The following is a 25413-nucleotide window of genomic DNA, read 5'->3' as shown; positions in this document are numbered from 1 at the left end:
AATATATTTTTTTTCATGTCTGGAGGATAATTTCAGTTAAACTCTTGCGAAAGTGGCCTGAAAATGTAAATATACGCTTAACTTCGAAGCACGCTAACCGATAATCGAGGCATTAATTTATTAGCAGAATTTTAAAAGAGCCATTGTAATAATACTTCACTAGACTACTTTGTTCGGTCCCTCCTGGGAATGTTGGTCTCCCAATTTTTTTTTTTTTTGCAAGTTATGGATCGATCCGTAAGCTAGACTAAAACCCGACGAATATATCCCCAGTACGGATACATGTATTAGGATTTACCTTCAAATTCACCCATGCTTCGAAGCCCTACACTAACCCACTACACGCTAACATGTCTGCTGGCACCGAGGATTGGTCAAGAAACTTGTTGGACAATGAATTTCAGGGTGTGCATAAAGCTAAGTGATCAAATTTGTACCCCTGTCAATTTTAGGTGTATCACAGGAATTCAACGAAACTAAAAGTGATGTTTTCTGTTTGCAAATATCTCTGTTAAATCCGGAGATATTTAAGTTGAAAAAATTGATATAATATACAAATTAGAAGACCGATGACGTCATATATTCCCAGCCCACTATTACATCTTGGTTAATTTGCCGCAGATACAGAAAAACACACCTACGACTATAAATGGAATTGTTATATGGAGAAGAGTGTTTTACTGGGAACTAAACCACTCTTAGATTCCATACGCCACTTCATCCGGGACCCGAGTGGCGTATTTTCCGTATGTCACCTTTGTGAGTGTCATATCGTTCAATGACCTCACGATTCCCGCCTTTTGCTTTTGTTGAATTGGTTTCTCCATATAATAAAAAGAACATTACACGTTGGCTCGAAGATATGAATTTTATGTTCTCGTGGCAAGAACAATATCTTGTCACTCGAACGTAAAATTCATATCTTCTCGCCACCGTGTAATATCCTCTATTTATGTTCCCATATCAACTCACTCTTTTCCAGTCCCCTCCAACTTGATTCCATTATTTTATTGATTTTCAGCTCAGCTTAAACCAGGCTAAGAAATCGACAACGTGCCTGCTGGATTATGCAGAGGAGGTATCATTGGCAACTATCAAAATCGGAAAGTCTGGAACCAAATATGTTGCCATGGAAACAAAATTGTTTAGCTCATATTGTGGAACACATCTACTAGAATCATACAGCATTAGAATTGCTAAATTCTAATTGGTTAAATATTGGTTAAATTGGTTAAATATCCCAGGAACGAAAAGAGATATTTGAAAAAAGTAAACAGCATTTTTCTTTTACAGACTACTTGTTATTGTTTTATAAAACATCTCAGATAGGACAGACGCGATTTCATCATAGCAGCACTTTTAAATGTGTCGCCATTTAACGTCAGCAACAAGGCGAATACAGCCCTTACATATTTATCTGGGTCTGTCATGGCCACGAAGAAAACAACATCTGAAAACAATGTCTAATTACTGGTCAATTTATACCTCAGTCTGCTTTTTTCCCCAAGAGAAACTTTTTTTTAGACTTTCCTGCTCCCAAGGTTACAGGGAGGAGAATTAAGGAACTTGTTACTTTATGGACGGGAGACAGATGAAATAATTATTGACCTCAAGGTTTGGAAATTTCTGCTTCCCTCAGCTAGTTATCGAGTTAAAATGTGCGTAAGGGATAACAAGCTTGTGACGAGTCACAGCCATGCAATAAGTCAAGGTATTGCTAACGTAATCGTTTAACTTCTCTTTAAAATCTTCAAATAAAGAGCAGTTTCTATATATCAAAGGAGCTTCTTGTTGAATCGTCTCGATGTATTCTCGCCAGTATGTGTTGACGTTGTCGCCTGACTTTGGGTATGCACGATGGGTAGGGTTGCCAGCGGTGATAGCAACAAACATCAATGCTTGGCCTCGGAATTTCAGTTCAACAGCAGTAAAAATGTATCCGTGTAACGCCCACCAACTCTTTTTTTCGTATTGCACACGGTAAGGAAAGAGATGCTTTACAGCTTGCCTATGATAAGCGTTGAATAAACCATCGTACCACACGACGGGAACTACCATTGATCTCTCTGTAATGCCACATAATTTTTGTCTTCTGTCAAAGGTCCAGCTTGCTCCGTGATGAGTCTTATGATCTAACACACCGACAGCAGGCTCGTAATCTAGAAGCCATTCTTCGAGGACTCTGAATGGTTGCAGCTTCTTCATTGCAGGAGGAGTAAACTCATTAAATCTAAGAACTACATCTTCGTCCATAAAGATATAGTAATTGTAGACCTGTGTTCTGTTCATTGCGGTAAAGTAAAGCACGTTCCGCCCTGTTCCCCAACCAGTGTTTGGATCAAACAAGTAGAGAACGTGAGATGAATTTCGTTCAAGGCATTCTGTTTGAAAGCTCAGCACTATCACATCGCAGTTACAAGTGTCAGGATCGCCAATTTGGGAAGAAGAGGCCAGGTTTGGAGGAAGGCATTGCTCCGTTTGGGTAAGATAAAGAAATCGCTTTGTAGAATTGCCTGACTTTGCCGCAGTGGCCTTGGTATCTTGCGTATTTAAGTGTGCCTGGGCTGGCGATCCACCTTCAATAATAGCTTCGTCTACGGAAACAAAAATAAGTGAAACTTAATTTCATTGCGCCAGTCATACCACAACACTAATAAACGTGAAAGTGAAACAACAAGTGAGGAGGGAGAAGAAAGTCAAGAAAAATAAAGTGGATGGAAGATCTATCACAACAGGAATTGTCTCGAATTCATTTCTTTCTTTCAGTGAGGATTGTTTTCACCCTTTGAAACAATAAACCATTAAAATGGAACTTGTTTTGCAATAATTACAAGTGTGAGTACAGAAATTTTAAAAATCACCACTGTGTAGAGTCATTTGTCTGGATGCTAATCTTCACATCTTACGATTGTACTGAACAAATAAACTTGCCTGAATATATGGACACGTTGTAGTTTGCGTAAATACTTTAGCATTACTTTAGAATGTAGCACCTGCACTGTTCAGAATTCAGAAAGCTTGTCTTTATCTGAGAATCGTGTTTTTGGGCCCCCAACCTTCCATTTTTAAAAATAATTACTCAAAATGACTGATGTGTAGGAACTAAAATACAACACGAGTACCGTAATGATTCGATTTAGCGCCCTCCTTCCAATAAGTGCCTCCTTTTGAATAAGCGCCCGCCTTCGAATATGTTTTTATTAATAAGCGCCCCTATTCCAATAAGCGCTCCTGCTCTAATTGCCAACGAGCCAGCCGAGCGAAGACACCCGGCTGGCGAGGCGGCAGAGAATAGTGCCGCGCGAAGAATGCTGTATGCAGAAAAATTCTCGATCGAGCTCTGAACGTGTAAGTGTAAGGTGTAAGGTTGTCCTCGGTTTTAGCCAATTGCAAGGACGGAACTATTCGAACCAAAGAAAAGACGTGTTAGATTGTAGTTTTTAGCCAATCAGGAGGCGGTACATCTAGACACCTTCGGGTGGTTCGTATTTGATGAGGAAGCGTCTGTCGTAGTAGAAGGTGAGGTTTTCTTTGGTGTTGTCTATTGAACTGTGAACAATTTCATAATCTCAGAATATACACTACTGACTTGAACCAGCGTGTTCATCAATCGATAAAACCAGCGTGTTCCCTCTCACTTTGTCCTTATCGAACTGAAAGTTCAATCGGCCAGCGTGCCTTTACAAAACTCTTCATCTAATTCGAATATTGAGGAAAACTGTTGAAACTAGAGTAATAGAACCAGCGTGTTCGTTACTGACTTGAACCAGCGTGTTCATCAATCGATAGAACCAGCGTGTTCGTTAATCGAACTAGCGCGTTCCCTCTCACTTTGTCCTTGTCGAACTGAAAGTTCAATCGGCCAGCGTGCCTTTACAAAACTCTTCATCTATTTCGAATATTGAGGAAAATTTTTGGAACTAGAGCAAATCCAGTGTTCGAGACACGAAATAGAACCAGCGTGTTCGCCACAGAATTGAACGAGCGCGTTCATCAATCGAACCAGTGTGTTCCTTCTCTGTTTACCCATATCGAACTGAGCAAATCTAGAGCACTAGAGCAAATCTAGTGTCCAAGACACAAAATCGAACGTGTTTTAAAATCGAACTTTTTTCCCACAGAATTAAACGAGCGTGTACATCACCCGAACTAGCGTGTTCCCTCTCACTTTGACTTTGCCCATATCGAACTGAAAGTTCGATCGAGCAGCGTTGACAGAAAATACCCCTCGAATCAGCATATTCACAAACCGAATCAAAGCAGAGTGTGTTCTCAAAGTTATTAAACATGGTGTGTTTATGGTACGCAATATTCACAATATTATTACTGAAATTACATAATTACAATGTAGATATTGGGGTTAAATGCTCAAGTTTATATTATTTTCCATTTTACGAGAACATTATACGTATTATGAAATATAGGGGAAGATATTTACAAAGGAGAACTCCCCATGCCTCACATGGAAGCTTTAATCCTTTCATTATAACAAATAAAGAAGCGCAGCTTATAAATGGAAACATAATAGTCAGTAACATTAAGAAGAACAAGGCCACCTCTTCCAGTCAACAGTTACAGGAGACGAATAACAATCGAAGACATTTTATGAATTACTGCTTAAGTTACTCAGGCAAGTTTTCTTGTGCAGTTGACTCTTTTCTTGAACTCACTTTTGCTATTTTTAGAGATTCGTTGCAACATGTTGAGCGTAAGGAGTTTTTCCAAACCTTATTTGTAGCATTTGTGCATTTACAAAGTTGTAATCTGGAGACAAACATGACCCTTATTCGAGAACCTGTTTGGGCTTATGTGAGACAGCATTGTAACTCATTTGCTACAATGTCTGCAGATGCTGTATTTAGCGACATAATCAGATTAAGCACGGTTGGAGTTACGACCCAGGAGAGAGGAATCACTCAGTTTGCTCATTGTGCAACAATGAAATCATAAAAAATACAAGTATATTCTTTATTTATATTACTTGCCAAAACTGGGGTCACAGCTTATTTGAGAATTATGTTTCTGAGGCAATACTTCCAAGTAGCAAAGCACATTTCTCTGGTTTGTTTCAACAGCATTCTGGGGATGTTTCAGTGCTGCAATATTTTGTTATCCTTCCAAAATTTTTACTTATAGAACTTGCTTCAACTTGTATCAATCAAGTATACTTTACCCACATCATGGATGTATTAGGTCAAAGTTATGAACTGAAAGGCATGGTACGCTGTGCAAGTTATCATTTTACAGTAGCTATAAATAATCACACTGAATGGGTATATATATTGATGATTTGTGTGTGTCAGTCAGAAGTTTCACTTCAATTCAGGATCTTTTGAATAATTACCCTAATGGTTGGTTTTGCTGTATTTTAAATATCTTCATCCACAATTGAAACTGATTTGCAGACAAACAGCCCAAATCAAGTAGTTTTTTTTCACAAGACAAATGCTATGAAACCATGCAGGGTGGAACACAATCTCAGCCAATGCCTAACGTGTTTTTTTTTAAATCAGGCAAATACAACTCTTCTCCATATCAAATTGAGGAAAAACGTAAACAAGATGATATGTTTAATAAGAAAAAATAGGACACGATAAGAAATAAAGGAACCTGACACACAAAAAATATCTGAAGGAATACGGAAACAAAAAATCAGCTGTTACAAATGACATAGGTAAATTAAAGAATAGAGTTAATGAAAATGAGTACAGGAGGCAGTATAATAATAAAAAAATTGACTACAAATGAAGCAGATAAACTAAGAAAAAGGATCAAGAACAAAGAGTACATGAAAGAATGTAGAAAAAAGGCAACATTGAAAAAATTGCCTACAAATGAAGCAGATGAACTAAAGAAAAAGGATCAATCGAGGAGCAAACAGTACATGAAGGAATATAGAAAAAGAAAGAAAAGTGACCTAAACGACTCTGTATGTAAAATGGAAATTGTTAACAATCAAGCTACATGTGAAGCAGGAGTTCATTGAAAAAAGAACAAAACATTGTCCTGTAGCGAGTCAAGATAAGTATCTTTCACTATTTGATGCTAAAACGTATGGACAAATTCACCATCAGGAGTGGGCAGCAATTAATATGAAGAGGTTTCACGAGTCCATGATTTTCAAAATCTGGCATTGCCGAGTTTGCCATGAGGCATGGCCATTGTCGATAAAAGACAAAAAAAGAACCAGACGATGTTTGTTCAAGATGTATAAGAGATAAGAACAGTATTAAATAGTTTTCGGCTCAAAACAGCGTGGTACCAGCTCAAGTTCCAAAAGAATCACAAGGTCTAACCCAAATAGAAGTGATGTTAATTGCTCGCGCTTTTCCAGTTATCAGTGTTTACACAAAGCCAGGTGGACAAAGAGCCTATAAAGGTCATTGCATTAATTTCCCACAAGATATCCAGGAGCTTGCAGACACATTACCAAGATATCCCAAAGAACTCCCTATAATAGTCATAACAGTGGAGGGCAAGGAGAACACTACTAAAGATTTAATTCTTCGAAGACAAAGAGTTTCTATGGCTCTGCAGTGGTTAGTTGAGCACAATCCTGTATACAAAAGCATCAAAATTAATTATAGTTGCTTGTCTTCCCTTCCAAGTGAAGGAATTCCTAGTGACTTGCAAAAGGTCCATTGTACTAAAATCAGTGAGGATGAAATAGATCCAGATAGAGGTCCACTTGATAGAGGTCCACTTGATGGTGATGAGCTACCATTGAATCATGAAACAGCGTTAAGTAGCACCTTATTAAATCCTGTAGTTTTGAAGCCACAAAAGCAGCTAATAAAAGGCGAAATTTTACAACAGCATAAAACTGCATCGCCTAATAGAGAAATCAAACCTTTAAATGAATTCAAAATTCAACTACTAGCAACAATGGCTTTTCCACTCTTTTCCCTTATGGTACTGGAGATCCAACTAATACTGCTACAAAACGACATGCAACCTTGGGTGAAAAAGTAAAGCATTTGATAAAGTTTGCTGAAAACATCAATGGTGAATGGGTGTACAGATTCGCAAGTCATCCACGATTTGCTTACTGGGCGTTCAATATGATCGAAAAGTACAGACTTCTTGGTCAGGGTAGTATATTTCTTAAACAAAATTCAAATGAAGCCCACCTAACTGTTGAACAACTAAAAAAAAAATGCTTACTACCAATAGCTATTCTTCACTTATGTCTAAGCTGACGCATTATGCCAAAAACATAACTGGTAGCACTGGTTATTGGCAAAAATCAAAAGAGGATTTGAAAGCTACAATAAGCCAAAAGGGACCAACAACAATATTTTTTTTTACTTTATCATGTGCAGAATATCACTGGCCAAAGTTTCACAACCTCTTAAGCAACAGTTACACCGAAAAACTGACTCCAGCTGATAGACAGAAAAATGTTTTAGACAATCCACATCTGTAAGTTTGGCTGTTTTCGGAAAGATCTGATCGTTTTGTTAAGTTTTGGTTGAAGGAATCATTGCAGTCTTCCCGGCATTGGTATAGATACGAATATGCAGTCCAAAGCGGATCAATCCATTGTCATGGAGTTGCTAAATTAAAAAATGACCCAGGATGATGTACCCTTACAGAGAAGGCCCTTAAGGGATACTTAGCTTCAAAATTTAAAAACGAAAACCAAAATGTGCCAACTAAAGAGCAAATTATGATTGTTAATAATGAAATACGCGAAGGCAAAGAGGCTGAGGCAGTTGTTTGTAGATATGCTGAAATTTTTATTGTCAACCCGGAATCCTTCCTCTCCTGATGATGGATGGCCAAAACCAGAAATTCACCCATGTCAAAAATCATAGCTTTCATTAAAAGCCAATGAAATGGCAGATGATTACGAGCATTTGTTAAATTCAGTCGAGAGACACCACTACATGTAGTACTAAATATTGTCTTCGACAAAATGACAAATCTGAATTGCATTGTAGATTTAACTTTCCTTATGACGACTGTCCTCACACCAGACTTGATTTTGAACCAATAAATACAAAAACCGGTGAAACAAAATATAAGGCTGTTATTGTCACAAAACGAAATGACTCTAGATTGAATCGTCATCAACCATTACAACTTCAAGTGTGGAGAGCAAATTGCGACATTCAAATTGTCTGTCAAGAATATCTCCTGGCTCTCCAGGTTGGGGGTTAGGCGTAAGGTTGACAACCTCACCCTGTAAAAAAGACTTTGTCGCGGAAACACCAACAAGAAATCTTCAACCTTTTGGTCACCAAGGGAACTCAGAGCCCTCACGGGCTAGAATGACCAGCGGCAGTGAAAGCCAACAGGAAGTTGTCGCTGCGAGACTGGGAGCCTTGAGCACCAAGACAAAGACAAGATTAGGATTCTGGAATGTAAGAACAATGTTTAGCACAGGAAGGCTCGCGCAGATCACCAGAGAGATGAATGAAAATAAGCTTCACACCCTTTGTATTAGTGAGTGTAGATGGACAGGATTTGGTTCACAGAGAACGCAAGGCGGCGAAACAGTTTTGTTTTCAGGCCGGAATGACAACCTGCACCGGCAAGGAGTAGCTGTCATCCTGAAGAGGGGTGTGGAGAAGTCACTTCTTGAGTGGAAGTCTATCAACGAGAGGCTAATTAGAGCGAGGTTCTTTGGGAAGCGAGTGAAGATGACTGTAATCCAGTGTTACGCTCCAACAAATGATGCTGATCCTGAGCAAAAAGACATCTTTTATGAAACTCTTCAAGCTAAAGTGGAAAATACTCCATCACAAGACCTCCTGATTGTTATGGGTGATTTGAATGCTATGGTTGGAACAGTCAACACCGGCAATGAGAGGGTCATGGGAAAACATGGCTGTGGTAACTTAAATGATAATGGTGAAAGGTTGGTGGAGCTGTGCGGTATGAATAATCTAGTAATTGGAGGCACCTTATTTCCGCACAAGGACATACACAAGATCTCTTGGAACTCTCCAAACAGGCGCGACCAGTCCCAAAATTGACCATCTTCTCATTAATGGGAAATGGAGACGATCCCTGCAAGATGTGCGTGTGAGAAGGGGAGCTGATGTTGGGAGTGATCATCATCTTGTTACTGCTATGGTTCAATTGAAGCTACTGCGCTCTAGAAAGACCACATGTCACCAGAGGCAGTTTGATGTATCCAAGCTCAAGAATTATGACACAAGGAACCAGTTCTGTATAGAATTATGTAACAGGTTTGAGACTCTTGCAGAAGAAAATACCGGTACTGCTAATGAAGGCTCACTCACATCCGAATGGGACAAGATAGTCAAGATCTATCATACTGCCGCCACATCCACCCTTGGTTATAGCAGAAATCCCACAAAGAATGGTTGAGTGCGGACACCTGGGATGCCATTGCAGATAAGAAAAGAGCAAAGGGCGAAATTATGGGGGCCAGATCTACTCGCCTAAAAGAGAAATGACAAGCTCAGTACGGTAAACTCAATGCCAAAGTTAAGCGGTCAGCTAGAGCAGACAAAAGAAGATTTGTTGAGAACCTCGCAACAGAAGCAGAGGCTGCTGCCCAGAAACAGGAGCAAGGTACAGTTTACAGAATCACCAAGCAAATCTGTGGAGGTCAACGGAGAGGGAAGGCACCTATCTGCAGCAAGCAAGGGGCATTACTAACAACTGAGAAGGAACAGGAAGAGCGATGGGTGGAACACTTTCAGGAAGTACTTAACAAGGAGGCCCCGGAGGAGCCAGCTGCTGCTCAGGATGCTGAGGAAGACCTTGACATTAGCATTGAACCACCCACTAAAGAAGAGATCGTGGAAGTCAATAGAGATCTCAAGACTGGTGAAGCACCTGGGCAGGACCAGCTTAATGCTGAGCCCTTTAAATGTCACCCAGAGCTTGCAGCAGAGATATTACTCCCACTCTTTGCTAAAGTGTGGAATGGTGAGGGTATACCAAGTGACTGGAGCAAAGGGGTCATCATACCAATTCCTAAGAAAGGCACACTGTCTGACTGTAATAATTGGCGGGGTATCACTCTTTTATCCCTACCTAGTAAAATCTTCTGTAAGGTTATTGTGAAACGTCTTTCTTTGGCGGTCAATGAAGTGCTGCGACAGGAACAAGCCGGTTTTAGAAAAGGCCGAGGCTGTGCAGAACACATTTTCTCCTTGAGAAACATCATTGAACAGTGTCATGAATGGCAGAGAGGATTGTACATCAATTTTATCGATTTCCAGAAGGCTTTTGATAGCGTGCACAGAGACAGTCTATGGAGTATCCTCAGGGCGTATGGAATACCTGCACACATTGTCCGAGTGATAAAGCAATTCTACACTGACTTTTGTTGCTCGGTTGGACGCTCTGACCTGAGCTTCCATGTCAAATCGGGTGTCCGACAAGGATGTGTTATGTCAGCGCTACTGTTTAACATTGTCATCGATTGGGTGCTGTCTCGAGCTACTGAAGACAGAAGGAGAGGAATACGCTGGACGCTGTCAACTGTTCTGGAGGATCTGGATTATGCCGATGACATTGCTTTGCTATCCCATTCTTTTAGTGACATGCAGGAGAAAACTGACCGGCTTAACAGATTCTCTCGGTAGGTAGGGCATAAGATCAGCCCTCAAAAGACAAACGTATTGCCTGTCAACATCTCAGCATCATTGCCCATCAAAGTGGGACAGCTAGACCTTGAAACGACCCAACAATTCACCTATCTGGGTAGTACAGTCTGCAGTGATGGGGGGGCCGACATCGACATCCGACAGAGGATTGGTAAAGCTAGAGGGCCTTTGCGAAATTGCGACCCGTGTGGAGAAGCAGAAACTACAGCAGAAGAAAGAAGATTAAGATCTACCAAGCTTGTGTACTCTCTGTACTACTCTACGGATCTGAATGTTGGAGAATGACTGTGCATGACTTGAGAAAGCTGCAAAGCTTTCACACATCTTGTCTCCGAAAAATCTTGCACATCTTTTGGCCAAAAAAGATCTCCAACAATGAGCTCTTTAAATTGACAGAACAGGAGGACATGAGTATTGTTCTTACACGGAAGCGATGGAGTTGGGTTGGTCATGTGCTCTGCAGAGAATCTACCAGCATTTCTAAAGTTGCTCTCAGATGGACACCAGAGGGTAAAAGAAAAAGAGGCCGTCCAAAATCCACCTGGAGAAGAACTGCAGAAGCAGAACTTCAGGCTCTAGACCTTACCTGGGGGCAAGCTTCACGGCTTGCAAAGGACCGACAGGAATGGAGGCGACTTGTTGATGCCCTATGCGCCACTGGGCGTTTAAAGGACTGATGACACATCAAAAGCCGAGAAAGCATCTTCTGTTGTCAAAAAGGCTTTCACCAATATTATCATCAAAATGAATGATACAAGTGATACTCCAGGCGCCCTTAAGCAAATTATGCTGAAAACTGTTGGATGCTTATGGCAGAGATAACTGTTCAAACAACTGATATTTGAGAGCAATCCACACCTGTACCACATACATAATGGCATCAAGTGTATCAACATTTCACAAACGATGAGATAAATGCAATGCCTACGTGGATAAATAGAGAGAAAAACAAGAGCAGTGCTCACTCTTCCTGTGAAATAAGAATCAGAGATACTTCAACTTTTAGTAAAATGCAGCAAGTAGCTTATCAAATTGTTTCCAATCATTTTGCCAGTGGTGAACAAAATCCTCTGGCTTTCTTATTATGGGTGTTGCGGGGACAGGATAAAGCTATCTCATTGATTCCTTAAGAAATTTGCTTCAGCGAAAATGTAAGGTTTTAGCTTACACTGGAAAGGCACCATTCAATGTTAATGGAGTAACGCTACATTCATTGTTAAAATTACCTATTGGTTCAAAGAGACAATGTGATTTGAAAGGAATACCTTTGCAACAACTCCAAAGTAACCTTGAAAATGTGCAGTATTTAATAATTGACGAATACTCTTTCGTTGCCCAGAGTTTGTTAGGATGGATTGATAACCGTTGCAGACAAGCTACTGGACGGACAGACATGACTTTTAGCGGCATATCTGTCATTCTTGTTGGTGACATAGCTCAGTTACCACCTGTAGGTGATAAACCACTTTTCCATTCTATGCCAAAAACAGAAAAGCAAATTCCAGGTTTTCTCCTATATCATGAATTCAAGAAAGTTGTTAAATTGACAGTTAATCAGAGAGTTTAAGGAAATGATATCGAACAATCCAATTTACTTTAGAGAAATGCTAACCCGAGCTCGCCATGGTGAATCAACTGAATCAGATTGGCACTCTTTAATTTCCAGAACACCTGACAAAGTGCACAATATTGATGAGTTTGAAAAGAATTCAGTAAGACGTTGTTATCATAAGGAAAATATTGCAGAATTAAACATGAGTAGACTTAAAGGCTTGAGTCAACCAAAAGCCATAACTAAAGCTCGTCACTCTATTGGGGCACAAATACTTAGTGCTGATGATATGGGGGGCCTTGAACCTGTTGTTTACTCGTCAAAAGGAGCCAAAGTCATGTTAACTATGAATCTCCGGGCTGATGTTGGCCTTTGTAATGGAGCATTAGGCACAGTACTTGATTTTGTGTATGCTGAGGGACAACAACCTCCATCTCTTCCTACATGTGTATTGGTTCAATTTGATGATGAATATTATGGACCATCAGTTTCTTTTGTGTTTCAAAGATGTGTTCCAATTTGTCTTTAGGGAAAAAATATGAGAGACGGCAATTGTCATTAAAATTAGCTTGGAGAATGGCAATTCATAAATGTCAAGGTCTACCTCTCACTAAAGCTTGGATTGATTTAGGATCATCAGAAAGAACTCCTGGAATTATTTATGCTGCTTTAAGTAGGGTAAAAAAAATACAAGATCTTGTTATTGAGCCAATGACACTAGAGAGGTTACAAGCGGTCAAAAAGTCAACTAATTTTAAGTTCAGCGGATTAGAAGAATAAAATCGTCTTGATATGTTGGCTAATGAAACACTGAATTCACATCATAAAATATCTTAGAAAACATTTTTGTACGTGTCATACTATTTTAAACAAATTAAACCGATCAATGCACGCATAGATATTTCTTTTACAGTTAAGATTGAAAAATAAAAAGTCAATTAGAGTTCAAAATTAACTTGCTACAATTTTTATCTCATGTCCCGGTGGCGACTGGTACCTTATGTTTTCAACAAACCTTTCACATTTCATATTATGCTTTGAAAAAAAGGTACACACATTGTCAGTGCTTTGTGCTTACAAAATCCCTGATATTTCAGAAAGCTGTTTCTGTACTGTTTAACAGTTTTCTTCATTTTTTGTTTTCAGATCTCCTGACAGTCAATCGTGTCAAAAGAAGATGCAAACTCCGGTAAGTACCTGTGGCTGCAGTTTACAATGTTTGGTTTTTAATGGTTTTGTATATTCCTGTTTTGTTTACTTGGAAAGAGAGTGGGTGGAGGGGGGGGGGGGGGGGGGGATTGAATGAACGAAGAAGTGCTGAAAGAAAACATCCCCTCATGATCGTTGTAAAAGAGTCTACATCTTGCCTCATCATAGTAGATTACATCTACGCAAAAAATAAATTGTATTAACTTATTGTGATTAACATTTCATGTCTGACTTCTGTATATATTTGCTCTTTCTTAGATAGTCACCGTGGCTACGTTCATAATTAGAACCCTATCAGACGCTCACGAAATCAAAATCAGTGGTTTGATCTTTACCTCCAAACCAGCCCATCAAAGTTAAGACGAGCTGTGGGATTTAATATTGCAAACCACTCCATGCTACAAGAACACGAAGCATTAAAGACAGCTGTAACCCTCAAAAACACTAAGCAAAACAGCAACAATGACATCACATTCAACCAGCAATCAACTGTAAGGGTAACACCAACCTTTGACGTTGATTTTGATTATCAACCCATCAACAAATCTCAAAAGACTGGGCCCTCAACTCAGCCTGCGAAAAAGATTACACTTGAAGAGCTCCCCACACTCCAAGTCAATCACAAAGTGAATGTCACTGCTTCCATCTCACTGGGAAACGATCACCCTAAACCTGTTCAGTTGAAAACAACAAATGTAATGACAAGTGTAAAAGAAGACTGTGTCTTAGAGGATGAAACTGAAACTGCGACTATTCATTATGGGATCCACTTTTCAAGACCATTAAAACTGGCACCACATATGAGTTTGAAAACCTTAGTGTAAAGCACTTCCAAGGAATCACTCATCTGGGAAAAACACCTACAACAACGTTCAAAGAAGCCCATCAGCAGCTGAAAACTATAAATGGCTCTGCATTACTTGAAAATCCAGAGAAAGAAGCAAAGGTGGAGAGGTTTAAGATGATCAACAAACTAAGCATTTTCATCTGCATTCACCTGCCAAGCATGCAAACGTAAAATTTATGAAATCTCCCAATCACTCAAACGTAAAAACTGTGGAGTCTGACAAAGGAAGATGGAATGCAAACGAGATGCATCTGTTCAACTGCTTGTACATTTGGATGACAAAGGCATATGGTTAACGGCATTTACAGATGTCTTGGAGTCCCTTTCCGCCACTTGCCCATCAATCTCATTACTTAATGACTCGGATACAATTGAACTGAGAACTACTTGTGGATCTTCAAGACATAGAATTCAAGTATAATATCAACAGAAAAGTGATCACTAGCATATCATCATCTTCACTCTCAAGTTAAACTGTCCTAGAGTACTGAATTGACAGAGCCCAACCACCAAGTAAAATACTTGTTAATAACACTTAATTTTTAAGACTTCAACATACTTTGATTACCACATACATTTCGTGCTATTTGAAAGCATCCGTATGAAACAAAATTAATATTATTTCTTACCATGTTATTGTTCTTTGAGACGTTACATAAATGAGAGAAAACCATTCACATCCGTTTTCATGTTCAAGTTCATATGCCTTAATTCGTTAAGATTACTAAGTTCGCAAATACTTTAGTACATGCATGTATGTTCCTGTTCACAAAAATTGTAATAACCAAAACTACCTGTATATGCTTCGATCAGCAAATTGTGATTGAAAACTTCAGTGTCGCTTTTTATGCTCTTTCAAAGCATCAGTATGGAGCAAAATTCATATTCTTTGTTATGTTATTGTTCTTGATGTTACATTAATGACAAGAACTATTCACATCCGTCTACATGTTCAAGTAATTAAATAACTTGGTTAATATTACCAAGCTCTTAAAACCTTAGTACGTTTTTCCTGTTACTCTTCTCAGAAACCCTTTTATCAGTAGAAAATAAATATCCCTCGGTAATCCTTGCAACAGAAGGGAACCAATCGCCGTCGGAATACGTATCAACGGAGGTTCACCTTCCTCAATTGCTCTCATACATAATGCCGCATTACAAAAACACTGGTCTTCGTCTGAGTTTCTCAACTATGATGTCCATGTGAGTGCATTATTCCTTCAAACGAGTGATCTCTTCTTCGAATTGTGAGGAGATTGCTCGTCTGTTTCTCAAAACAGAAATTAGCCCCCCCGTATCGAATAAGCGCTCTCTCATGAAGTACCAAAAGTAAATAAGTGCCCCAGGCAATAAATCGAATCATGACGGTATGTGTTGCGTTTATATGCAGAATACGGCTATACTTTGTGGCTGAATGATGGTCCTAATGATGACATTCTTAGACGTAATCAAAAGAAAGTCGAAGTTTTTTTACACAGTAAAACCGTCCTTGGATAACTATGTTTCCGTATTTCATTATTGCAGATTTACAAATGCGTGCTCCTGGTGACAATAAAAATAATCCTATAGGTTTCCGCTATCAGTGACTAATCTTCTCGAATAATGATAGATAAAAAAGGATTTTTTCGGTAGCGAGTAACAGAAATGCTTTGTTATGTTTCACGGTATAACTATTGTGTTTACACTGTGTTGTGGTTCACTGTGTTAAGTGTGGTTCACTGTGTTGTGGTTCACTGTGTTGTGATTACCATGTCGTGGGTGGACGTCCAGAGAATGTATTCGTAGAATATAACCCGATAATTTCTATTTTCTTCTCGAACTGTCGATTTTTCGAACCTTCCGATAACTCGAACCAAGACTCCTTTCCCCTCCCTTCAGTCGAAACTCGAAAAACATGGATTTGTCCCCAATTTCTCGAACTATCCGATTCAGTTTCAAACCCGGTTTTGTTTCCCTTGAAGATTCGGAAATTCGGGAGTCCACAGTAATTCAGAATATGATGGCATTTGTTTTTGATCGAGAATCATCAGAAACTTTGATAAAAACCCGGCGTGTGGCACAAACTACTTACACGAACGTCTTTGAGCTCCTTTGAAATCCTTGAGTAAACGATATTCAATATGGCGTCTTGATGCCACTCACCTTGTCTACCCCTTGCTTTAAGCGTTCCGAGCCCAGTTTTGCATACCGTGTAGAGCGACAAAACCACGACACCGAGAAGTAACAGAAAAATTCTGAATCTAGGTCTCGTCTTAAGAATCAGTCAGAAGTTGCGCTCGATTTACGTTTTCACCAGGGATTTGATAGATAAATGAATTGAATCAAGTCAAGAGAGCATCACGCAATGAAAGGTGATGGGACAATAACGACAGATGATATTAATGATATTCACGACTCTGATTGGCTACCAGCAGTCACCATTTTAGCTCAAATTGCGTGATTAATAACGTCATCTCGCTGTTATTTGAAAGGTTGTACTTGAATACGATCCTTTTCTCTAACATTTTTGCCAAAAGAAAGCAATATAACAAATGTAATTTATGTTTTTAAAAATTTGAACTGATGTTTAAATTGTCGTTATTATGATTATGCGATTCCACGTTTATACACGTGTATAAACAACTCCTACCGCCGCTCCGAGGTCTTCCAATTTTGTCAGTCACTCGTATGATCGCAGACCGAACTGGACTCCACTAAGTCATATTACCCTGATTTATTTACCAATTATGCGCTCAGTGAACATTGGTGAATATTCACCCCGACTTCGTCTCGGTGAATATTCACCAATGGCCACTTTGCCCGAAGCGAATAATTGTTAAACAAATATTTGATTGGCTACCAGCAGTCAGCCATTTAGCTCAAATTGCGTGATGAATAACGTGTAGAGTGTGTTCACGTGACGTGATCAAATTCTCAAATCCAAAACTAAAGAGCCACTAAAGGTTTTATCCTCATCAGACATAAGAGGTACTGAATTTATATCTGTTCACAACTTTCCAGCTCAATAGCGTCCTTCGTTTGGAAACCAGCGCATTTTGAATTTCGGAGTTGTGGTGGGGTGTGACATAAAGCTAAGATCGCTTTTGTCGAAAAATATATACTTATCTCGTGATTTTTACCATTTTAGGAGTTAAGGTACGTTTCCTATTTGCAAATATCTGTATTAAATCCGGAGATATTAAAGTTGAAAAAAATGATAAAATATACAAATAAGAAAATGATGACGTCATATACCCCCGGCCAACTATGTATTACATCAAGCATATAAATAGAGAAATCTTAGTTAGTTTGCCGCAGAGACAGAAAGACAGCCCTACGGCTATAAAAAGAATTCAGTTCCCATGGCCACTCACTCTTTTCCAGTTCCCTCCAACCTGATTTCAATATTTTGTTGATTTCCTGCTCGGAAAAAATAAACCAGGCTAAGAAATCAACAAAATGCTACCTGGGTCATGCAGATGAGGCACCATTGGCAAATATCAAAATGGAATGCCAAAGGTGGCAAGAAAAACTTTAACATCGGCGAAGTCTGGAACCAAAATGTTGCCATGGAAACCAAATTGTTTAGCTAATATTAAATACGCCTAGTCGCTTCATGCTACAGAAACCGGGATAAGCTCCGGCCTGATGGGCCACTTGGCTCGCATGTAGACTTTACCTTTATATTGAGGAACGCATCTACTAGAATCTTACAGCAAAAGAATCAAACATTTCTAATGCAAATCGGTTAAATATCCCAGGAACAAAGAGAAATATTTGAAAATAGTAAACAGCATTTTTCTTGTACAGGCTACCTTGTTATTGTTTTATAAAACATTTTAGATAGGACAGACGCGACTTCATTATAGCAGTACTTTTAGATGTGCTGTCATTTGATGCCAGTCTGCTTTTTTCCCGAAGAGAAACTTTTTCTTTTTAACTTTCCTGTTCCCAACGTTACAGGGGGGGGGGGGGGGGGGCGGGACTGTGGAACTTGTTGTTTTATGGATGGGGGACAGATTAAATAATTATTAGCCTGCCTAACAAGCGTTTCCGTGGAGTTCGGTAGCAAAGAATTACCGCGCGAAAAATGGAGCGAGTAAAGGAGGGGGGAGGGGGAGGGGAAGAAAGAAAAGTTTCCGCCCTTCCCCTCCTCCACCCCGTCTTTCTTTTTTTGGCTCTCGACCTAATTTTCGCGCGGGCAAAACACCGAAAATCCCGTTCCTCGGTCTTTCTTTGCTCCTCAACCCTACAGAAACGCTTGCTACTTAGGCTAAATAATTATTGACCTCGAGGTTTGGAAAGGTCTGCATCTCTCAGCTAGTTATCGAGTTAAAATGTGTGTAAGGAATAACAGGCTTGTGACGCGTTACAGCCATACAATAAGTCAAGGTATTGCTAACGTAATCGTTTAACTTCTCTTTAAAATCTTCAAATAAAGAGCGGCTTTTATATACCAAGGGAGCTTCTTGTTGAATTGTCTCGATGTATTCCCGCCAGTATGTGTTGACGTTGTCGCCTGACTTTGGGTATGCGCGATGGGTAGGGTTACCAGCAGTGACAGCAACAAACATCAATGCTTGGCCTCGGAATTTCAGTTCAACAGCAGTAAACATATATCTGTGCAACGCCCACCAACTCTTTTTTTCGTATTGCACACGGTAAGGAAAGAGATGCTTTACAGCTTGCCTATGATAAGCGTTGAATATACCATCGTACCACACGATGGGAATTACTATTGATCTCTCTGTTATGCCACATAATTTCTGTCTTCTCTCAAAGGTCCAGCTTGCTCCGTGATGAGTCTTATGATCTAACACACCGACAGCAGGCTCGTAATCTAGAAGCCATTCCTCGAAGACTCTAAATGGTTGCAGCTTCTTCATTGCAGGAGGAGTAAACTCATTAAATGTAAGAACTACATCTTCGTCCATAAAGATATAGTAATTGTAGACCTGTGTTCTGTTCATTGCGGTAAAGTAAAGCACATTCCGCCCTGTTCCCCAACCAGAGTTTGGATCAAACAAGTAGAGAACGTGAGATGAATTTCGTTCAAGGCATTCTGTTTGAAAGCTTAGCACTATCACATCGCAGTTACAAGTGTCAGGATCGCCAATTTGGGAAGAAGAGGCCAGGTTTGGAGGAAGGCATTGCTCCGTTTGAGTAAGATAAAGAAATCGCTTTGTAGAATTGCCTGACTTTGCCGCAGCAGCCTTGGTATCTTGCGTATTTAGGCGTGCCTGGGCTGTTGAACCACCTTCAATAACGGCTTTGTCTACGGAAACAAAAATAAGTGAAACGTAATTTCATTGCGTCAGTCATACCACAACGCTACTAAACGTGAAAGTGAAACAACAAGTGAGGAGGGAGAAGAAAGTCAAGAAAAATAAATGGGAGAGAAGATGTAGCACAACAGGCTAAGGATCGAAGCAGTTACATCACAGAACTCAGGGGAGTTGCCTAAATATATTTTGTTACGTTTTGCTGATTACACTGGAGTATGTTCATTATGTATCAATCGTGTAGAAGTATTTTAGGCGTGCTTGCAGTTATGATGAATCACTAGGGGCTAGTAGGATATTTAAGATTTTGTAAGTTACGCAAGAGCCACTCGAAGGCATCTCTTCCAACTTTGCTTGTTATTATTATTTTTTTTTTGTTATTCACTGCTGTATTTTCTTTATGATGATGTAACGCTCGGTGAATCATGTATAGATGCCCACTCCTGATGCTGTGTTTGCGTCTGTTAAGATAAGTTAAGAATATTTTCTAATCGTTTCAGGGTCCTTAGAGTTTAACCTTACTAAAAGAATGGCCGTAAAGAACAAAAGCCACTCAAAGCCGAGGAAGGATGATGGGAAAATGTTGTCGAAAGAAGAGGAGCAAGTGAACAGGTGGAAATAACATTTTCAAGAGTACTGAATAGACCAGCCCGCAGATAAGAACAGCAATCACGGAGAACGATATGATGACGAGCTTAGTATCAACTGAGATAGAATATCTACGAATGAGATTAAGAATGGAGTTAGAAAGTTAAAAATGGAAAGGCTGCAGGTGGAGACCGTCTCCCTGAGATTTTGAAAGTTTATCCGAGTACTATAGCAGATATCTTGTGATTTAGGAGAGGGCAGCTACACCAGATCGGGATGAGTAGAACCCAAGACTTTTTGATCAGGGCACCTAAAAAGGAGAACCTCAGCAAGAGTGGAGAGGTATTATGCAACTGTCTGTTTCAAGCAAGGTATTAACCCGGTTCATGCATATTAGAAAGGCTGAAGACATAGATGCAAAACTGAGGAAGTAACAGGTTGGCTTTAGATCACGGAGATCTTGCGTAGATCAAATAGCCATTTTGAGGTGTTTAAAGGTAATATGATTAATGAAGAGCTCCTAAGAAAGACCGACGTGGAAAGCACGTAGGAAATGGCGCTAGTGTCAGGAATCTTCCGATTGCTTCTAACACAAGAGATTTTCCCGATAATCTTCACGTTTGAACGACCAACAGACTCGAATCACTTCACTATTTTTTAATGTCCCAACTCGAAGGAAATTAGGAAGATTACAATCGCTAGATCCCACGACGACTCGCACACGGCTTTTTTGAAATCCTGAACGTACATTACGTGATTACAGCTTATCACTAAGCAACGAGAACAAAAAGAAACAAAGTTCACTTCCACCGCGTGACAGTCACGCAGTCCATTTTCTAACACTAGATTGGCCACGCTCTCAAAAGAGAAAGCAGCGACTTGTTTTAAAAGATAAGCCTTGCACGGACCACGAGCTCTTTAGTCATTGCGATCAGAACAATGCAATAAAAATTGATTTAATTTTGTGTTATATTTAACAAGCCGTTCCACTGCAGCTTAAAAAGTATTATTAAAAATGGACGAGTAACCGGGATAAGACATATTTGAAATTTAAAAAAAAAACATTCTCTGGTTTAAAAAGTTTATAGCGGTCATCAATCACACGCGACCTGCAGCGCAAAACGTCCTGACAAAACCTAAGTTTTGGTGGACGTCAATCTTGGTCGACCGTATGCAAAATTTACCTGAAAAAAAAAGTCTGAAACCTTGCAGCGGTTCACTCGTAAAAATTATCATTTTACTATCGGTTTGTACGGCTAGCTCACTAAATACATTGGCGTTGAATATTCCTTGAAATCTATAAATGAAGACGCTTGTCGCCGGGTTTTTCAACGGCCATTCGCATGCATCAGGGAATGACCCCGTGATCAAGCAAATCTGCACGAGAGCGAACAAATTATTTCTGCACGTATTTTCTTGGGGCTACGGACTTAACAATACTTAAACCTATACTTATAAGAAGTTTAAGTCTTTTTCAGTCCGTACCCCTAAGACAAATACGTGCAGAAATAAGTTGTTCGCGTGTAGATTTGCCTGATCTCGGTCCCGGGTGGGGGGGGGGATCCCATATGGAATGGACGGGGATGCTCGTCGTCTCGCTTAGGGGTGTAAATTTCGGATTTTGGTCTCGCTTAGGGTGTTCTGGGCAAAAGGTCATTATTTTTAGCCGTCAAGGTCTCGTTAGGGGTTGCACGCGAAGAAATAACAAAACAGAAAGAATTTTGATTCTTTATATTTACTCAATTCATATAAACAAATTCGCCATCATTAAAAGTCACTGTACTTTTGATTTGTCTGTTTTATAAACTGGTCTCTTTTACGGGTCTGCATAAGCTTCGGCCACGCCCAGATTGGTTTCTTTTAGGGGTTAAACTCAAAATTTCCGACGAGCATCCCTGTCCACTCCATGTGGGAATCCCCCTTCCCCCCCCCCCGGGATCTCGGTGTCATATAGCCGTTGAAAAACCCGACCTGCCCGTCTTTAGTTATAAATTTCAAGGAATTTTTAATGCCAAAGTGCTTAGTGAGCTAGCCCTGCATACTGAAAGTAAAATGATAATTTTTATGAGTGGACCGCTGCAAGGTTTCAGACGCTTTTGCGCTGAAAGAAGCGCGTAATTGATAAATTAACTAGAGCTTTCGATTGCCAATCTGCAGTCTTTCACAATTGAAATAGTGTTTAGAAAGCGCGATCGTTAAAATATATATGGTATAAGATGTGAAGTAGAAGACATAACAATAAAAACGAAAAGATACTTGTGAGGAAATAAAATTCTAATATGGAGTTCATAATAGAATTCAATGTTGTCTTGGTAACGCCGTTTTTTGCGGAGTTATTGTCCGATTAATCGTTATTGCGATATGTCAGACCATTACCAAGACAATATTCAATTCTATTATCCAACCCATAGCAACTTTTGTCAGGAAAGGTGCTACCAAGTAGAAGTTTACTCATTTGCGTATGTTTGCTATGCTGGAATATACAAATGTAGAATACTCCCGATATTGATTTCATAGTACACATAGAGCATCAATCGTACATTTCTCTGGACAATTTAAACAGATGCTCAAATAATTTCCTTTGATATGACTGGCTAAGGAAAAGTTTACACAGCGTGATCTCAGTCGTGTTCAAAGATATGCCAACTTGTTTCTGTACACGATGTTTTTCACTTACATTTGCTAAGGATGTTTAAACTAGGAATATTGAGATACTGGAAGAATACATTCGTAGAATATAACCCGATCATTTCTACTTTCTTCTCGGACTCTCGATTTTTCGAACCTTCCGATAACTAGAACCAAGACTCCTTTCCTCTCCCTTCAGTCGAAATTGGAAAAACATTATTTATCCCCAATTTCTCGAACTACCCGATTCAGTTTCAAACCAGATTTTGTTTCCCTTGAAGTTCGGAAATTCGGGATTCCACGGTTGAATTTAGAATATGGCATTTGCTTTCGTTTAGGCATCTTCACTGACCCGGCTCGTGGCACAAACTACATACATGAACGTCAGTCTTTGAAAGCCTTAAAAGATATTCAATACGGCGTCGTGATTTCAACTCACCTTGTCTACCCTTTGCTTTAAGCGTTCCGAGCCCAGTTTTGTATGCCGTGTAGAGCGACAAAACCACAACACCGAGAATTAACAGAAAGTTTTTGAATCTAGGTCTCGTTTTAAAACTCATTCAGAAGTTGCGCTCGATTTGGGTTTTCTCCAGGGATTTGATAGTTAAATGAATTGAATCAAGTCTTTGCATGTCTGATTCTGTTTAAGTGGAGTATCAAGCAATGAAAGGTGATGAGACTGTAACGACAGATGATATTAATGATATTCACGACTTTGATTGTTGGTTTTCACACGACGTCACTAAAATTGGAGCTACAAAACTATTGATCCTCCTGGGATTTTACTTAAATGATATATAAGAGCAGCTGAAAACTAATATTCATACAAATTTTGGGTCCGAATGGGTTCTTGGTTTTGTGGTACACTACGCTTGAATTTCTAAGCTTTTGCGTGACGCGACATTTACATGACTGCCTAGAGGGGTTGGTACATTTCACTGACCCCTAGTCCATGGACTACCCCGATGGACCTGGTCCATGGACTACTTGAATGGACTACCCATGGACTACCCTAAATGGACCACCCTGAAATTTGTGGGAAACATAAATTTAACGATGCTAGAATCCGAACAAAAGATCCGATCGATCGACAAACACAATTATGGAACACTTGCGATGTAACAGATTTAATCCCCAACTGGACCTTTGCCACAAAATATTACAACCGAAATAAAGAAAATGAGTTGCTTTTCTCGTTCCCTGTCATGGCGTAAAGAACTGACTCACGAGTCAGAGATAAATGCATTATATATGCAAAATTTCCATTTACCATCTAGCGTGCTTTCCATATTGGACCATATTGTGAGCGACCGTGAGTGACTCGTGGGCGACTACTGCGCCTGCTAGCTACACTCATTTGGCCAGCGGTAGACATGCATAATGGCGGTGTATGGGAGGTGTATGGGTGTATGGGGTTATGTGAATGTCGTGTCTTATTATGTAGGTAACAAAAGAAAAACTCGCTCGAATCCAATAACAAAGGTCCGGATGTTAAGGTAGGAAAAGTTTGAAGATTAAATCACAACTGCTCTGATCGATCGCATCTTTTGTTCGGATCGTTAAATCTGTTACATCGCAAGTGTTCCGTATTGTGTTTGTCGATCGATCGCATCTTTTGTTCGGGTTCTAGCATCGTTAAATTTATGTTTCCCACAAGTATCAGGGTGGTCCACTTAGGGTAGTCCATGGGAAGTCCATTCAAGTAGTCCATGGACCAGATCCATCAGGGTAATCCATGGACTACGGGTCAGCGAAATGTACCGACCCTGCCTAGAGAGCTGTCATGATGGTTAAAAAAGTGACTTATTTCGGGGAACTTGACTATCTGAACAGTTCATGTCTTAGAAAAAGTATTATTTTAATGTTTTAGATTTCCTCGAGGGATAAATTCACGCTTTTGTAGCAAAACTCAGTGACAGATGTTTCTGCTGGTTTCCGGCCGCCATGTTGGTGCCCATACGGATGGGCATCAGTATGGCGTCTCCATACAAATCTCTATAAATTTGGGTAAAAAATTTCTCCACATATCTCGCATAAGATAAATTGCTGTGATCAGTGTTTTGGCGAGAGTCTTTGCATATTTACCTTCTTTCATTTCCCAGATTCTGGACTTTATCTATTGACCGGTTTTGATTTTTACTTTGATCTATTTTGCATTGCGTGACACTGAAAACCAGCAATTGGCTACCAGCAGTCACCATTTTAGCTCAAATTGCGTGATTAATAACGTGATCTCGCTGTTATTTGAAAGGTTGTACTGGAATACGGTCCTTTTCTCTAACATTTTTGCCGAAAGAAACTGAGCGATATAACAAATGTAATTTATGTTTTTAAAAATTGAATTGATGTTTAAATTGTCGTGATTACGATTATGCGATTCCATGTTTACACAGGTGTATAGACAACTCCGACCGCCTTTTGGAGGTCTTCCAATTTCGTCAGTCACTCGTATGATCGCAGACCGAACTGGACTCCACTCAGTCATATTACCCTCATTTATTTAACAATTATTCGCCAAAGGCGAAGTGAACATGGGTGAATATTCACCGAGACGAACTCGAGGTGAATATTCACCAATGTTCACTGAGCCTGAGGCAAATAATTGTTTTATAATTTTCGGAGGTTTATATCAAAGACTACAACATAACGGACTAACACATAAAAACACGGACGCAATTGTTCGTGTGCATACACGTATGCAGCCGTAGTTTTAATAATAAGCTTACATGTACATCGATT

The 25413-nt window shown here is 39.7% G+C and overlaps 3 protein-coding genes and 3 pseudogenes across 3 annotated transcripts; 4 read left to right on the top strand and 2 right to left on the bottom strand.

The window, feature by feature from the left end:
- Window positions 1–1259: 1259 nt before the first annotated feature.
- LOC149108864 (uncharacterized) lies at window positions 1260–16457 on the bottom strand (the record flags this gene model as incomplete). Its single annotated transcript, XM_089294563.1, has 2 exons — window positions 1260–2594; window positions 16340–16457. Coding segments are annotated over 2 exons (1077 nt in total), but the record flags the coding sequence as incomplete, so codon positions are not given.
- On the top strand, window positions 5181–8163 carry LOC149108868 (uncharacterized; annotated as a pseudogene).
- LOC149108867 (uncharacterized) lies at window positions 8274–10874 on the top strand. Its single transcript, XM_089293700.1, has 4 exons — window positions 8274–8880; window positions 8960–9334; window positions 9433–10564; window positions 10691–10874. Exons 1-4 carry the CDS (start codon window positions 8274–8276, stop codon window positions 10872–10874), a joined length of 2298 nt encoding a protein of 765 aa, XP_089149826.1.
- On the top strand, window positions 11040–12921 carry LOC149108866 (ATP-dependent DNA helicase PIF1-like; annotated as a pseudogene).
- Window positions 13117–14670, top strand: LOC149108865 (uncharacterized; annotated as a pseudogene).
- A 1884-nt stretch (window positions 16458–18341) lies between the features above and the next one.
- LOC149108863 (uncharacterized) lies at window positions 18342–23358 on the bottom strand. Its single transcript, XM_089294101.1, has 2 exons — window positions 23114–23358; window positions 18342–19451 (listed from the first exon to the last, which is right to left on the bottom strand). The coding sequence occupies exons 1-2, from the start codon at window positions 23232–23234 to the stop codon at window positions 18493–18495; spliced, it is 1080 nt and encodes a 359-aa protein (XP_089150227.1). The 5' UTR covers window positions 23235–23358; the 3' UTR covers window positions 18342–18492.
- Between the last annotated feature and the right edge of the window lie 2055 nt (window positions 23359–25413).

Source organism: Orbicella faveolata, unplaced genomic scaffold, assembly GCF_042242905.1.
Source record: "Orbicella faveolata isolate gen_17 unplaced genomic scaffold, um_ofav_v1 contig_25, whole genome shotgun sequence".
NCBI classification, from domain to species: Eukaryota; Metazoa; Cnidaria; class Anthozoa; order Scleractinia; family Merulinidae; genus Orbicella; species Orbicella faveolata.
This window is presented reverse-complemented; position numbering and strand designations above follow the sequence as displayed.